The following is a 14086-nucleotide window of genomic DNA, read 5'->3' as shown; positions in this document are numbered from 1 at the left end:
TTATGCCTTTATTATTGCACTGCAAATTGCATCGGGCATGAAAGATTTACAACGTTCTGCGCCACCCATGTTCTCGGCTCGTTACGTGCTAGAACGACCGAAATGCCCCTCAGGCTGTCGGGTCTTTCTGTCTTTTTTCACGTGAAAGTGACCTCCATCCGATCCGATGGTGATCGTTTGCTTCAAGTGCATTTCTCTAGGCCATTTTTATGACAAGTGTTGATTCGTCTTTCAAGGCAGTGCATTTTCTACCGTAAGTGGTGTGCCGCTTTTAATGGGTTTGAATGCAATTTTATTGAATAATGTTATGTTAAACCGAATGAAAAATTGTTACCATGGTGTTGTGTAAACATATTTCAGTGAGTTGTCAAGTGATCGGTGAGAATGCTCACTGAATGAGAAGATGAGTTCATTTCCCAAACACGAAGGAATATCTGTTGATCCAAAAACTGATCGATGCCGAAATGCAGAGGTGATTAAAATTATATTCGAATAGTTTGATAAACAATCAAAAGATTCTTAACGTAATTTGGAATATTTCTGCGGTAAAAAAAAACTTAAATAGCTATGAACCACAGCTCTAAAACAAGGCTCTCTGTACTTGTGATATCCTTAAACTAACTTCACAATTACTAATAGATCTTCTTTAACAACTTACCGCCTTTAAAGGTTATTTTTTGCACAAGCATTCCAGTCTTCCAAGATCGTTCCCATATCGCGAACAAAATCAACCTGCACACCAACCCCCACCACGTGGCGTGGTGACTTTGTAGAGAAACAGGGTGCACAAAAAGTGCTCGGAAAAGTTCACCACCATCGGAGCCATCAATCATTCGCTGCACGTCGAGGTGTACTCGCTCAAAACTCGCGCCCGCAGTACAACAGAGAGAGCCAACTGGCTCGGAACGGCACGAACGAAAGAGACCAAGTGTCGTTTCGTTCGGTGAGAAAGCTAGATTTATAGCCATTTCGCTTTTTTTAAATGTTGATTGCCAAAGTCCAACCTGTGTTGCTGCTAGGTGTAAGCCACACACACACACACCCCTTTCCCAAAAAGGGTACCCAAGATTTGCCATTTATCGGGACGTCTGTTTTGTGGTGCATCGGTTCGCTTTATTGCAACGCGTCACGCTCGTCAAAACCGTCGGTTTTGCTCTCTTTCCGTACGTAAACGTCAACCCTTGCGTCGCATCATCATTCATCTCGCTCACGCGCAAGCGGCCAACGGAGTCCCCCGTGTCCGAGTCCAATCACCGAAAGGGTAGGCGAGTAAGATCGACATTCGCGAACGAGAAATGATGGCGACATGACGAAGATGCGAGTTCCTTCACTCCACCATTGACGCTGCTGGACATCGTCCATCGCTCACCGCGCACCTGTGCGAAAGAGATGGCCGGGTGTGCAGCACGGCCACACGGGAATTTGCTCGCTTCGCTTCGTGAGAGCGAATCCGTGAGCAGGTTATGTGTGCTCTGGGAATGGTGAACGAACGAGGTCCTTGAGTGCTAGAAATATCCCCAACGTGTACTGCACACGGGATGCACAATCTCACTCTCTCGGGATACTAAGAAATGGGTCGCAGTCTCACACACCCGTGTGGAGGGTTGAAAAATAAAAAGGTATCCAACCAATACAGAGAGTGGAACAAAACACAAATCAAAAAAAATCAATAAAACAAAACACCAACGAACGTCCGTTTTCGGATCCAGATGGAAGCAAGCTCACAGGCAGCAAATGCAACGAGTTTAAATTTTAACATATACATAGGTTTGTTGTATTTTGTCGGGTTTTCCATTTTTATTACTCCTCTGTCACCGATTCTGCTACATATCCTTCAACCATCATCGACGGTTACGGTTGAGCGGAGGGTTTTGCCCACGCATTCGCTTGACTGCCGTGGACATTATTTTGTTTTTCTGCTGCTGGATAAAGTGTGTTTTCTGAAATTGAATTACGCTCGCACTTCTAGAATGCTTTCTTTCCTTCCCCCCATCAGCGGGAGTGTTTTGTTAAAAATTAGCATTTAAATAATAATTGATTGGATGCGTTTTCTCATTCCATTATTCATACTTTTATTTTACTGTTTTTCATTTCACCACCCGCTTGCTCGCTTTTCTCACTATGAGGCGCTCTCTGCCCACTACACACCGTCATTGTCACGCCATTTTACAATTATTCGCCTTGGGATCTTGCGGCCTGCTCGTAAGCTCTTTGCCGTTTTCTTTTTGCTCCGCTGTTTTTTTTTTTGGCGATTTTTTTGTGCGATGGAATCGATCGGGCTTACAACATGAGCATGTGCTTTCTTTTCTTTTTCCTTTTTTCACTTAGTATCATTCGAATTTGATTCTCGTATTTTTTTTTTGTTTGTTCTTCTGGTATGTTAAATTGAGTTTTCCTAATTCCTAAGAGCGCGCGCGCATGTGTGTATGTTTGTTGGTGAGCTTTTTCTTTTTGTTTGTTTTATCTCTACCGCATTCTTTAATGTTCCAAAGTAGACTAGTTTATAGATGTATTATCTTCTTTTTTTTTCGTTTGTTTTGTTTTTTTTATTATTTTGGACTCGGATGGGTTTCCTCTTTCAACCTAGCGGTTTTCTTACGCAACTTTGAAAATAACATATTTTACACAATCTTTTCGTTCTTTTCTGTTTTTTTTTTTTACTTTGTTTTGCTTCTTTTTCTGGCCAACTGAACACAAAATGGGAAAGCATTGATTGAAGTAGCTTGATAGACGATTTTTCTATGTTTTGTTTTTTTGTTTTTTGTTAAACTGCCACTCACACTGGTATGCCCTTGCTTCTGCTACAGGGGAGTTGTTTTTTTGGAAGTCTTTGTGTGATGCTTTTGCTACATTGCGCACAGCGGATCGTAAAGTTCTAAAGGATTGCCACCTGTTTGGTTTCCTTGGTTGGTTAAGCTTCTTTTCGTATAATTTTCACTGGGCACAGCAAACTTACCATCCGAAGCGGTACCTTTAGGACCGAAATTAAAGGAATATTATCAACCGTACCGTGTGGTAGAGCACACTATCGAACGAGACCAGTATTAGTGGCCCTCACAAAAAATGCACTTCGTCGTCTGCTAACCGCGAGAGGGACTATGTCACAGTTTCCCACTGTTCAAGATTGCAAATTTGACTTGAGTTTGCTCGTTCCGTACGTGGCTCTTGTATTTGTTTTTTCGCTTTGCTTTTTTATATTTGTTTTATCCTAGCGCTTTACTGGCGGCAAATTACGTATACGTGTTTTTTTGTTGTTGTTGCTATTCTTCCCGAATTCTCTCCATTCTAGCACTGTTAAATTTTAGCCAAATTTTGTTTTTATGCGTTTTTAATTTGTTTCGTTTAAAGATTCCAAACATTTAAATAGTTGCTGCTGTTTTTTTTGTTTGTTTTTTAGTTCAATTATTTTTAACCCGCTCCGAACCATCATCCGAACTGCAGATGTACATCCTATATGGCCGTGAGAGCTGCCACTGCTTATCAAAGTGTTCGAGTCGCAGCTGAGATTTGCAGGCTTTGATTTGCGTTAATCGCGGTCGTACGTGTTGTTTTTGTTATAATTAGAATAATAATAATAATTTTATAATTATATAATTCAAACGGTTTCCTCAATATACAATGTACATAGTTCTTTATATATATATATAGAGATAGATCCCTCTTTTCTTCAGTATACCAATGTGTGAGTTCGACTGCTTTGCGTTGATTCAATTTGCAATTTTGCCCGCGTATACAGAGTTTCGATCGTATGAACCGTGTATTCTCAGTGTGCATAGTTCTAGTTGTATAATGCTAAATGCTTACCTGGACACACACACACACACTAGTTTTACAAACCCAGCGCACCGTATCAACCCGCTTCGGAAAGCTTCGACATTGGCACTGCCGTTTGTTTCGTAGCAGGGTTAGTGAACAGGTGAAGAAACTACTTTTTTATGTCCGTAAACTTATAAGTTACGTAAATCACTCTCAATAAATAAGATTTCATCAAATCGCGTTAATCAGAATCGCGACCCTAACTGTGTCCTGCTGGAGCGCGAATTCCAACGCCTACACGCCTTCTAAGCGTTGATGCTTGGCTTCTCTCTACAGCTGGCAGGCGCGAAAATACTTTAGAGGTTTAGATTCTTGTTGTATTTGTTTGTTAATTTCTAGTTGTATTTTATTTTCGTTTACTTCTACCTCCTCCTCCTCTCTTCCCCTCCTTTCCCCACCTCCTCGTCTCCGACAGCCGTTAGAAATGCTAATTTTCCTGCGTACAAGTGCCACGAGGCACGGAATTCTTCAGTAAAAGGGCGTATTACTATATGCTTACCTTTGCGGATGGAACTACTACTCGCTCAACCTCAACCTTACACTTGTAAAACGTAATTCGAAGACAGGCTAATCAGTTGTATGTGTTGATATTGATCTATTTACAGCACCGCACAGGACCACGCTCGACGGTGGTCGCCCTTGTGGTGTGAGGAGTAGAAGTCCACTGGTTAAGATTGATCAATGTTAGGCAACAGCTTCGTGCGGTTAATGGTATGAAACAAGATGGAAAAGCTATGACGCAAAGCGTCAAACGATCGTGATGATCGTTAACGTTTGAAATTGAACCAAAAGAAAAGGAAAATAAGGATCAAACTAGAAGTACGATTATAACCTTTACAAATTACACGTGCTCGCATGACACGTGGCTGCAAAACTAACCAAAAACCAACAAAAACAGGTAACAAAGTTTTGATTTTCCTAAATACCATCTTCATCCTCATCCCAAGGTCGGTTCCATGGTGTGATTTTCTCTATAGGGTGCGCGTATGCCAAAACTCGCCTCTATTCATGCTGTTTGTGTGTGTGTGTAAATTGAATATTCGAACAATTGTCTTTAGTATACTGAGTTTTGGCACGTCTGTTCTTTTGTTTTTTACATTCGTATCATTGTAACAGCTAATCATTCGGTGCACAAATAGCATGTGATTTCCTTTGATTTTTGTTGTTTTAAATTTTTAATATTAACTTTTGTGTGTTTTGTTATTGATTGATCTGAATAGGTGAAACGAGAATTTTTTGCTTCTGCGTATAATATTTTGTCCTCCACTACCGTATACTCAAAAAGGTTTTAAGGGGGGTGGTTGTTCTGAACAATTTGTCTTGCTTGCCCGAAAAATTTTGCGCATATTAAATCTCTCGTTAACGTGTTTCGTATTTTGCTTTTGCTTGCATTTCCATTTCCATATTTGTATGAGTGTTTTTGTTGTTTTTCAGTGAGTGTGGGTGTTGTGTAAATTACGTATACCAAATTTCAGCGTAAATTGAATTTGCGTTTTTCGCGTGTTACAAGCGTAGCGCTATGGCTGTATTTTTTTTCCTTCTCCCTTCATCATATTTCGTATTTCCGTTTCTGTTTTCGTATAACCATGTTGCTGTTTAAGTTGACTATAGTTTACCTTTAAATTGCCATTTTTCACTGACCAACACCGAGCTTGTGCTGCTTCTCGTCCAACAAAACGACGATGACGACGGCGCCCCCGAACACCCGAAGGATATGTGTATGCGTGTGTGATCTCGTTCGATGAGTAATCTGCATGAGATGGGACGAAAAATTCACCACCATCACTCACCGGTTGCGGTGTACGAAGCACGAAGAAGGTGCAGAGCGAAAGCTTCGGGCGATCGTCGACGATCTCCATTTTGTTTTCTGCTGCGCTTGCACTCGGTCGCGGATTGATCTCATTTCGCACTTTCCGCTAACCCCATTTCGTACACCTTCGGCACCCTGCCTGTGGACAAATCCGCGCGGTTTGTCCCGTTCTACACACCCCGGGAAGGCCTTAAGAGTGTCAGACGTACTTGGACGAAAGCTGCTTCGCTAGCTCAGTGTACTTGAGGAACTTGGAGTGAGGACTTTCATCGAATGCGGGCGACTGTGATGGTGGCGGGCTTTTGGCCGACGGTCCATTGCCCGACTCATGACCAACGCGACGCTCGACACTCTCCCTGCCGGTGGAGGACGCTGACGAGGATGAGGACCCCGCCGAGGATCCCGTTACCAGCGACAGCGGTGCAGTCGAGCCGGTCGATTTGGGTGAGTTCGGTGCGGGCGAGGAGCGCGTCTTGAGCGACTGTGCGCCACTGGTGGCGGCAAGCGACAGCGCCCCGGAACCCGATACCTTCGGGTCGGGAATGACGTCATCGTTCACGAAGTGCGCTTTGGATAGATGGTGCCGGTAGGCACCCTTCGAACCGAACGTTGTATCACAGTACGCACACTTGATCGTGCCGCCGGCAACGTCCTCCGACACCACGGCGTCGTTGCACGCCCAGCTAAATGCCAGAATGGCACCGGGAGCCGTCCGCGAACCGGAACTGTTCGTGGTGGCTGCCAGCAGTGCAGAACTGCTCGAACTGCCACGACCGCCACCACCGGCCGAAGGTGTTTCCGTCTTATCACAAAGCTTCTGCAGGGCGGCTAAAGGATGGGCACTAGATTTCTTGCCACCCGAACCACCGGTGGATGCTGCATCCGAACCACCGGTGGAGCCACTTCCCACACCGGTCAAACTATCGAACATAGACGAAAGTGCACCGAGACTGTTGCTGACGTTGGATGACTTTTTCGAGCTACAGTCGCCTGCTCCAGGCGTTGAGCGGGAAGCGATGGAATGATGGTCACTGAGTGGGCTGGCCGCCGGACTCAGCGGTACACTGGCCGTCGATAGACGGGGGCTGGGTGCGGGACTAGAAGCAACACTGCTCCGTCTCGGTGGTTCTGGATCGTCGCGATCATCACGCTGCTGTGCCTTGCTCGGTGGTCGCATCTCGTGATCCGTTTCGTGATCATCGCCCTCTTCTTGCATGAGCTCCTTCTTGATGCGGATCTTGCCCTGCTCGGCTGCCGGTTTGCTTTCAGCCTCCGGTGATTCGTCGTCACTGTGCAGCTCCCGTTTGATCGGTGGTTGCGCGTGCAGATCGGTTCCATCCGCATGATGATGATCCGACTGCTCCGAGTACGGTTTGTCGGGGGTTCCGCGCGGTGTGGAATGACTCGGCGTGTCGAACTTTTTCTCGGGCGTCAACGAATCCATGCGACTGCTGCCACGTTCCGAAATCGAGCTGGACTCGCTGCCACTACGCTCGCGGCGACCAAACTGTTGCGACGCGTACTGGGCCTGCTGCTGCTGATGGTGATACGAACGCAGGAGATTCATCGTCTGTGGATCAACCAGTGGTTTGGTGTAGTCTACACTCTCGTCGATGCCGAGCCGCTTCAGGATGCTGGAACCGAGTGGGGTAGAGCTTTGGCCACCACCTCCCCCACCGCCACTACCGGCATAGTTCGATCCACCGTGGCGCGATCGGGTATCGAAGCTTTTCTCGATCAGCTGCTCGATTGCGTTCAGCACCGAAGGGGAGGAACTCTTTTCACCCCCACTGCCACCATTGCCATCCTTCTTGGTAAGCATCGATACGGGCGACAGTAGGTCGGAACCGAGTGGTGACTTCTGGGACGACAGCGGAGATGCGAGATCATCACTGACGCTCTTGCGACCATCGCGCCCAGTCGGCGTTACCGGTGAGATCGAGTCGGGTGGGATGATGGTGTTCGAGAGCAGAGCACTCTTCAGCTTATCACGCTGCTGCTGAGCGGCCAGCAGAGCCGTTCCACCGATGCACTGCCGAATGTGGTCGACAAACATGGTGGTTTCGATCTTTTCATTACACTTCTCGCAGCTAATTTTACCCGCGCCGAGATCGCGCAACGGTTTGTTGGCGGCATTGACTGCCGCCGCCACAGCGGCTGCAGCGGCCGCGGCCGAATTTGGACCAGTCTCTGCCCCGTTCTTGCCGTAGTCGTGCTGAGCACGCTCCATCTCGAGCAACTTCCGCACTGGTAAGGACTTTTTGCGCTTTTCCCGAGTTTGTCGCCGTCGACTGCCGCTTTCGGTGATCGACCGCATGATATGCTCTTTGTAGTGTGCATTCTTCACCATGTGATTGCTGAGCTCCTTCAGCGAGGAGAACGCTTGATCACACACTTTGCATGTAAGCACGGCGCTGACGTGACTGTTTGTCTGTGCGGCTGCTGCCGCGTTCGCTGCACCACCCGGACCACCACCACCCACTCCACCACCGTTCGGTCCAGCTCCTCCACCACTAGGACCAGCGCCGCCCGCACCTCCAGCAGGACCGCCTCCACCACCACCACCCGCTTTGTCCGAATCGGACGACTTCCACGAGATGATCTGCTCCTGCGAGATGATGTTGGTGTAGTGCTGCGTCTGCTGCATGTGCGCCGTCATTTCCGCTAACGTGCGGAAGCTTTGGCCACACCACATACACTTCAGGATCTGGCGCGTCTGTTCCGCACCCTTGCCCAACCAAACGTCCTGACCGCGCACCAACTTTCTCGGCAGTGGCATCGTCTCCTTGATGAGCATGTTCAGTTCGCTTGGCGTTGGCTTTGACGTTGTACCGTGCCCTTGGCCACCCTGTCCACCCGATCCTCCCATATTGTTACCGCTCTGTGCCGGTGGTGGAATCGGTTGCTGTGCGTGACCACCCGAGCCTCCACCGCCACCGGGAGGCACATTAACGCCACAGTGTTTCGTCTCCTTCATGTGTGTCGTCATGGCGGCCAGCGAAGGGAAACTCTGCTTGCACCAGACACACTTCAACACATCCTTTGCCGAATCGGCACCCTTGTTGAGCCAGTGCGATTGCCACGCACTGTGTCGTCCGCCGCCACCCGCACCTCCGCCACCACCACCGCCCCCACCACCAGAATTGCCCGTGCTCGGCGATCGATAGATGTCCTCACCGCCCAAACGGCTCAGCTCGGACATCTTTTCCAGCGCTTTCGTGGCATCGTTCGTAACGGCCGCAGCGGCGGCAGCGGCTGCTGCAGCAGCTGCAACTGATTTGTGCTTGCCGTTCCAACTGTCCGCGTGCATTGCATGCTGGTGATGATTGTTCTTCGGCGAAAGCCCAGCAGCTGCTACCGCCGCCGCTGCCAGATAAGGTAGCTGCGGCGTGACCGGTGTACTCCAGGGCGTTACGATGGCTGGTTTGTAGTCGAGCGAACGGGTGGTTTTGCGAGGCGGCGGTGACGCACCCTCCTCATTGCCCGTCCGCTTCCGATGGCTTACGGACAGATCGAGCGGACTGTTGTCACCGATGCCGGACTTTTGACTGAGATTTACAGCATCACCACAATCACTACCCCCGTCGCCATCACCTTCCCCATCACCACCACGGCTGCCGCGTCCACCTGCTCCACCAGCTCCACCACCCTCACCACCATCCTCGTCCTCCTCGTCGTCCTCGTCGTCATCGTCGCCACCGCCGCCGGAGCCACGCTTCTTGCTAAAGTCCAGCACCGTTGCGTCGTCACTCTCGTCCGTCGGTGACCGTAGAGGTAGTACAGGTGGCGAGCCATTCCGAACCGAGGCGAGACCTGCTAGCGGCGAGCTCAGCAGCAGCCGGTTCTGTTGTGCTGCAACGGCTGCTGCATTGAGGTACGCCGCCATGGCGGCGGAATGCTGAGGCAGGAGGGCGGCTGCAGCGGCCGGTGGTAACGTCGGCGGAAGCGTGATCGAAACCGGGCTCAGGTTGTTCCCTGCACCCTGCTCGTCACGGTCCCCCTCCGAGCGGATGGACTCATCCGATGGACAGCGCCCACCACCCGACGACGATTCCCTCGATTGGCATCTAGGGCTGGCCATTTCACTGTGGGCGAAAGGGAAGCAGGAATAATTCGTAAGTGAGTGTTCAGCACAAGAATGATTTCGTCAGTGAACGTAAGAATGAAGTCCTAAACGATTTGTAACGGAACTTAATTTTTGGGATCAATTTTTAAGACACCAACACCTTCTTGTAACCTTATAGAGTCTTTCCGACTTTTTCCAGTAAAAATCACATTAACACATCTCAAAGTCCAAGGCAAATGAAGCAAATACTTCGTACGACACTCTTTGACACGCACGTTGTCAAAACCTTGAGGAAAAAAAAACCTTTAAAATTCGTACATCTGTTACAAATCTCATTCCCGGGAGATTGATTCAAAAAAGTGGTGTGAATTAATCTTTCTTCGAATAGCTAAACCATCTAATGACCTAATGATGCGCTGCTGCTACAAATAATGGATTAAATGAGCTTAAACTGTTTATGGTTCATCGCGCGTTCGTTTGTGCAAGATCGTTCTACAACCCCCCCCCCCCCCCCCCCGCTGCCCTCCCACGGGTGGGCGCGGACACAGATTCTTACCAACGAAGCCGGTTCCTCCCGGTGGAAACGCGCTTGTGCCGCCCGCTTCGGTGCGATAATTTATGGACCATTCAAAATTTCGGTCGGTCCCGAGCGCATCCGAATTGGCCCTGATCGTCGTCACTCATAGCCGCCAGTGCCATGCGACGGCGGTGCAAAGCGTCGCACGATAAGTTGGTTGGTTGTTGGAACTTCCAAAAACAAAACAAAAAAAAAACAAGGAACCCACCCTCATTCGCTCGTGCCTGTCCGCCCGCCAGGCCGAATTGGAATTAAGATAGCGAGTGTGCGAGCATAGCCGGCTTTTCCGAAACCGATCCCGGGGACAACGCGCAACAAACGCGATGGCCGCATGTTAGTTCCTGCGCAGTCGGCGCACACACACACACAATTGCTACTGGTGCGCATCAACGCATGCGTTGGCGTTGGCGCAGCGACCGAGAAGTGATAGGGTAAATGGAACAATTTTCAGCTTTTGTGTTTGATTTACGATGACAGCATACCCCGACGGAACAGAGGGAAACCTCTTCAAGACATCATTCACCGGTGGGTAGTGTGGGTGGGTAGGAAACAGAAGGGGGAGGCGATGAAGAACGATCGCGTCTAAATATGGCCAGCGGTTGACGAAACTATGATGAGTGTGTTACTTTCGAACGATTGGCCTCCAAGAACGATTGCGGGGGATTTTTAAACGAAATTATTCCCTCTTGAGCAGGGGAGAGAGAGAGAAAAAAAATGCCCCCCAAAAACCCTCACACGACCACTCATAAGAAAGAAAACACTGCTTTCGAATATGTCTGGGGAGTATACTTTTGGTGAAAATAAGGGGAAAAGAAAAATACGAAAAGCAAAACTATTTTCCATGTTCTACTGGCCATGGCCAAAAACCAAAACAGAAAAAATTATGTCACACAAACGGGCCATTTTGGAAACCATGTGGGAAAACCAAAATCCAATGCGGGCACACTGCTGACAAAAAAAAAAAATATAAAGAAAATACAGAAACAGCAAGGCCAATCCATCACCAAAGTCGTACACTTGCTTTCTTTTAGCCATCATCTAGTCCCTTCCCCCCACTCGGTAGTATAGTATGTGTGAGTCCCGTGGAGTGGATTATGATTGCCCTAAATGCAAATATTATTTATGTAGCCTTCAAGGTTCGGTCACAATGTGTGCGCGCTCTTTCGTCGAATTTGGCTGTGGATTGATCGTTGGTTGGTAGGTTGTTGGTTGTTGGTTAGCGGGTACCCTGCTGCTTGCTTTCTTTCCACTTTGAAATGTTCTGTTTTCCACGGGTGAAAAACTAGAAACCTTCCCCCTACCCTAAATTCTCGTGCGTGCATTCAACCATCGTCGATAAACCGTTCGTGGGTCGATAAACGAGCGCGCGCCGCGAATGTAGGAGCGTAAGCGAGAGAAAGCACTTCAAAGTGTTCCAAAATCCGAATGCGATTGCTGTTGTTGGTGGGGTTTATGTTGTGGACAGGCAACACAGCAACACAAAAAAAAAGGTAAGAAAAAAGTACTATTCAACCGTAGTGAAGTGTACAGCGGTGGTGGAGTTCAGTCCAATCACGGAATAGATGGATGGATGGATGGATGGATCGGCTAGATCGGTGAGGATAACGGTTGGCACCGTCAGATGCACTCGCCGGCGCAGTGAGTGGGGTGTGAAACGCACAGCACAGGACGCTAGACGGGCAGGCGTAGACGAATCCGGAGGGTGAAAACGAGTCTCCGTGGCAGTGACGCGGCCCCGGAGTGCCGCACGGTGTGGAATGGAAAATTGATTTATAGTTATGTGCACAGTTAGATATTATTGGATAATTCTGTCATTGTCAATTCGACTTGATTTACAGTTATTGTTTTATTACGAGTTTATCATCATCATTATTGCTATTATTGTTATTAACTAACACATAAAAACGAGCTTGTACGCAGGGCATTAGATGTCAACCTTAATGGTGGCTACTACCGAGTGGAAATGGATGGATGTGTCGTTGCTGCTGCTGTTGCACTGCCAACGAAGCGGTAGTGGTGGTTGTGCGGTAAAGCTCGGTGGCCAATCGCTCGATTCCGGTTTTCAGCGCGTAGCTATGGGTAAGGTTCATTAATGCACCGATGCATGATAGCGAGCAGCAAATCATCTAGTCATAAATTGCATTTATCGCGAAACTCCACACGATTGATGGTGCCAGCCGTGTTACCTTTGCGCATGAATTTAAATGTGCAAAAGTTTGTTGAACCAGCGGGCGGTCCGGCACCCAGACAAGTGACAAGTGAGTGAAGATAATCCCGTCACATAACCCGTAAGATGGCCAGCAGCGATGTGTTACCCCTGGTTTACGGAACGTTTTTGCTGTATCAAAATAAAGTTATATTTATACCACAAAGGAATGAAAACGCCAAAAGAAAAAAACCCATTTCCAGACATTCATCATCATCCAACGTTCAACGTTTGATGGTTCGATTTTTCTTAATGACCATATGTTTCACATTTTTGCTGTTTGCCGTGTCCCGAAGCAAATGTGTCCAAAGCAGCGACGCCTCACCGTTCGAATGACCAATTTGGACGTGAAACAAAGAAGGACCAATCGGACCAAAACTCCAACCGAATCCGTTTCACGTCGTTAATCATAGATTTATATTTTTACCCCAAAAAAAAAAAAAAAAACACAAAACCTCCACAGTCTGGTGCGCCTTTGCAGAAGTGTGGGGAAGAGAAAAAAAAACACGTTGATTGGGGCACGAGCTCCGGTGGTGGTAGGTCTTCGATTGGCCGACGGTAGTCCGCAACAGCGCACAGTGACAGTGACATACCACCTACACCGTGGCTCATCATTATCCTCTGAATCCTTCGAACCATCCATGGCGATGGTGTAGGATGATTAACGAACCCTCCAAAAGTCGACCAATACCCCTATTTCGGAATGATCAGCCTCTCCCGCACTACCAGAAAATGGGGTGGTAAAACGAAACATGAAATCAGCAACAATTACAAGAAAGAAAAAAAAGCGGTCCGAACAACGACGAAAGAGAGAAGCCGCTAAATGCGAGCGAAGGAGGGTATAAAACATAAACATCAAACCACGCCTGCCCCGTGCATTGGGCAGAGCGTTCTCCTTTTCTCATCACGGTTCTCGGTTACGGTTTCGGTCGCACGTACGGTTCGCGATGGTGGCAAATAATGCATCTCGGTGTGGCTGCACCACAAACTGCACACGAATCCCAAAACGAATCCCTGTCTTTGAAGGACAACAGAAAGCAACAACAAAAAAACCCTGAAGCACAAAAGAAACTGGACGAGTTGCAATGCAAGTTCCAGGTGCATACACACAAACACATGGTTGTGAAATGCACCAATATGTATATGTAAATGGATTAGCGAAGCATCAGCAAAGAAATGGAAAGAACAACTACTTCAGCTGTCAACGAGCGGATGACGTTTGGGACGAAGATGCATCCGACGAAGATGCGTAACCGCGATCGGTTTTCGGTAAGCACTGCACGACGAACGATCGTGCGCTGTTGCTAGTGTACAAATAACGATTTATGTGAATTTTCCAACGATATCCAAGCTTTGTCGGCCACACACACACACACACACACACACACACACACGCACACTTGGAGCGTAGGAGGTCTGGTTCTAGGTTCCTTCATCGTTCCCATTGCTCGGTTGAGTGACGGATTTTGGGTTGAGGAAAAACTCTTTTCTATTCGGATCTACTTCAACCACAGCAAACACGCTGCTATCGGCTTGTGACTCAATCCCAAAAAACCCTGAAGCAGTTGTTTTCAGGAGGGGGGGGAGGGGTGTCTTTCACGAGAGAAAGGC

At 48.1% G+C, this 14086-nt stretch overlaps 3 protein-coding genes across 4 annotated transcripts in view; all 3 read right to left on the bottom strand.

Annotated features, from left to right (window-relative positions):
• Positions 1-14086, bottom strand: part of LOC126564882 (protein limb expression 1 homolog) — a 508128-nt gene that overhangs the window by 90829 nt on the left and 403213 nt on the right. The window lies entirely within an intron of this gene.
• Positions 1-14086, bottom strand: part of LOC126565129 (peroxisomal biogenesis factor 19) — a 349045-nt gene that overhangs the window by 194305 nt on the left and 140654 nt on the right. The gene's annotated exons all lie outside the window — the stretch shown is intronic.
• Positions 5815-14086, bottom strand: part of LOC126563871 (protein tiptop) — a 178904-nt gene continuing 170632 nt past the window's right edge. For both annotated transcript variants that reach the window (XM_050220652.1, XM_050220651.1), the window contains one exon: positions 5815-9711. In XM_050220652.1, the coding sequence (XP_050076609.1) occupies positions 5826-9711 (3886 nt within the window). In that variant the 3' untranslated portion in view covers positions 5815-5825. The remainder of the gene's footprint in view (positions 9712-14086) is intronic.

Source organism: Anopheles maculipalpis, chromosome 3RL (assembly GCF_943734695.1).
Source record: "Anopheles maculipalpis chromosome 3RL, idAnoMacuDA_375_x, whole genome shotgun sequence".
Classification (NCBI taxonomy): Eukaryota; Metazoa; Arthropoda; class Insecta; order Diptera; family Culicidae; genus Anopheles; species Anopheles maculipalpis.
The sequence above is the reverse complement of the archived record's forward strand: the minus strand, read 5'-3'. Positions and strand labels throughout refer to the sequence as shown.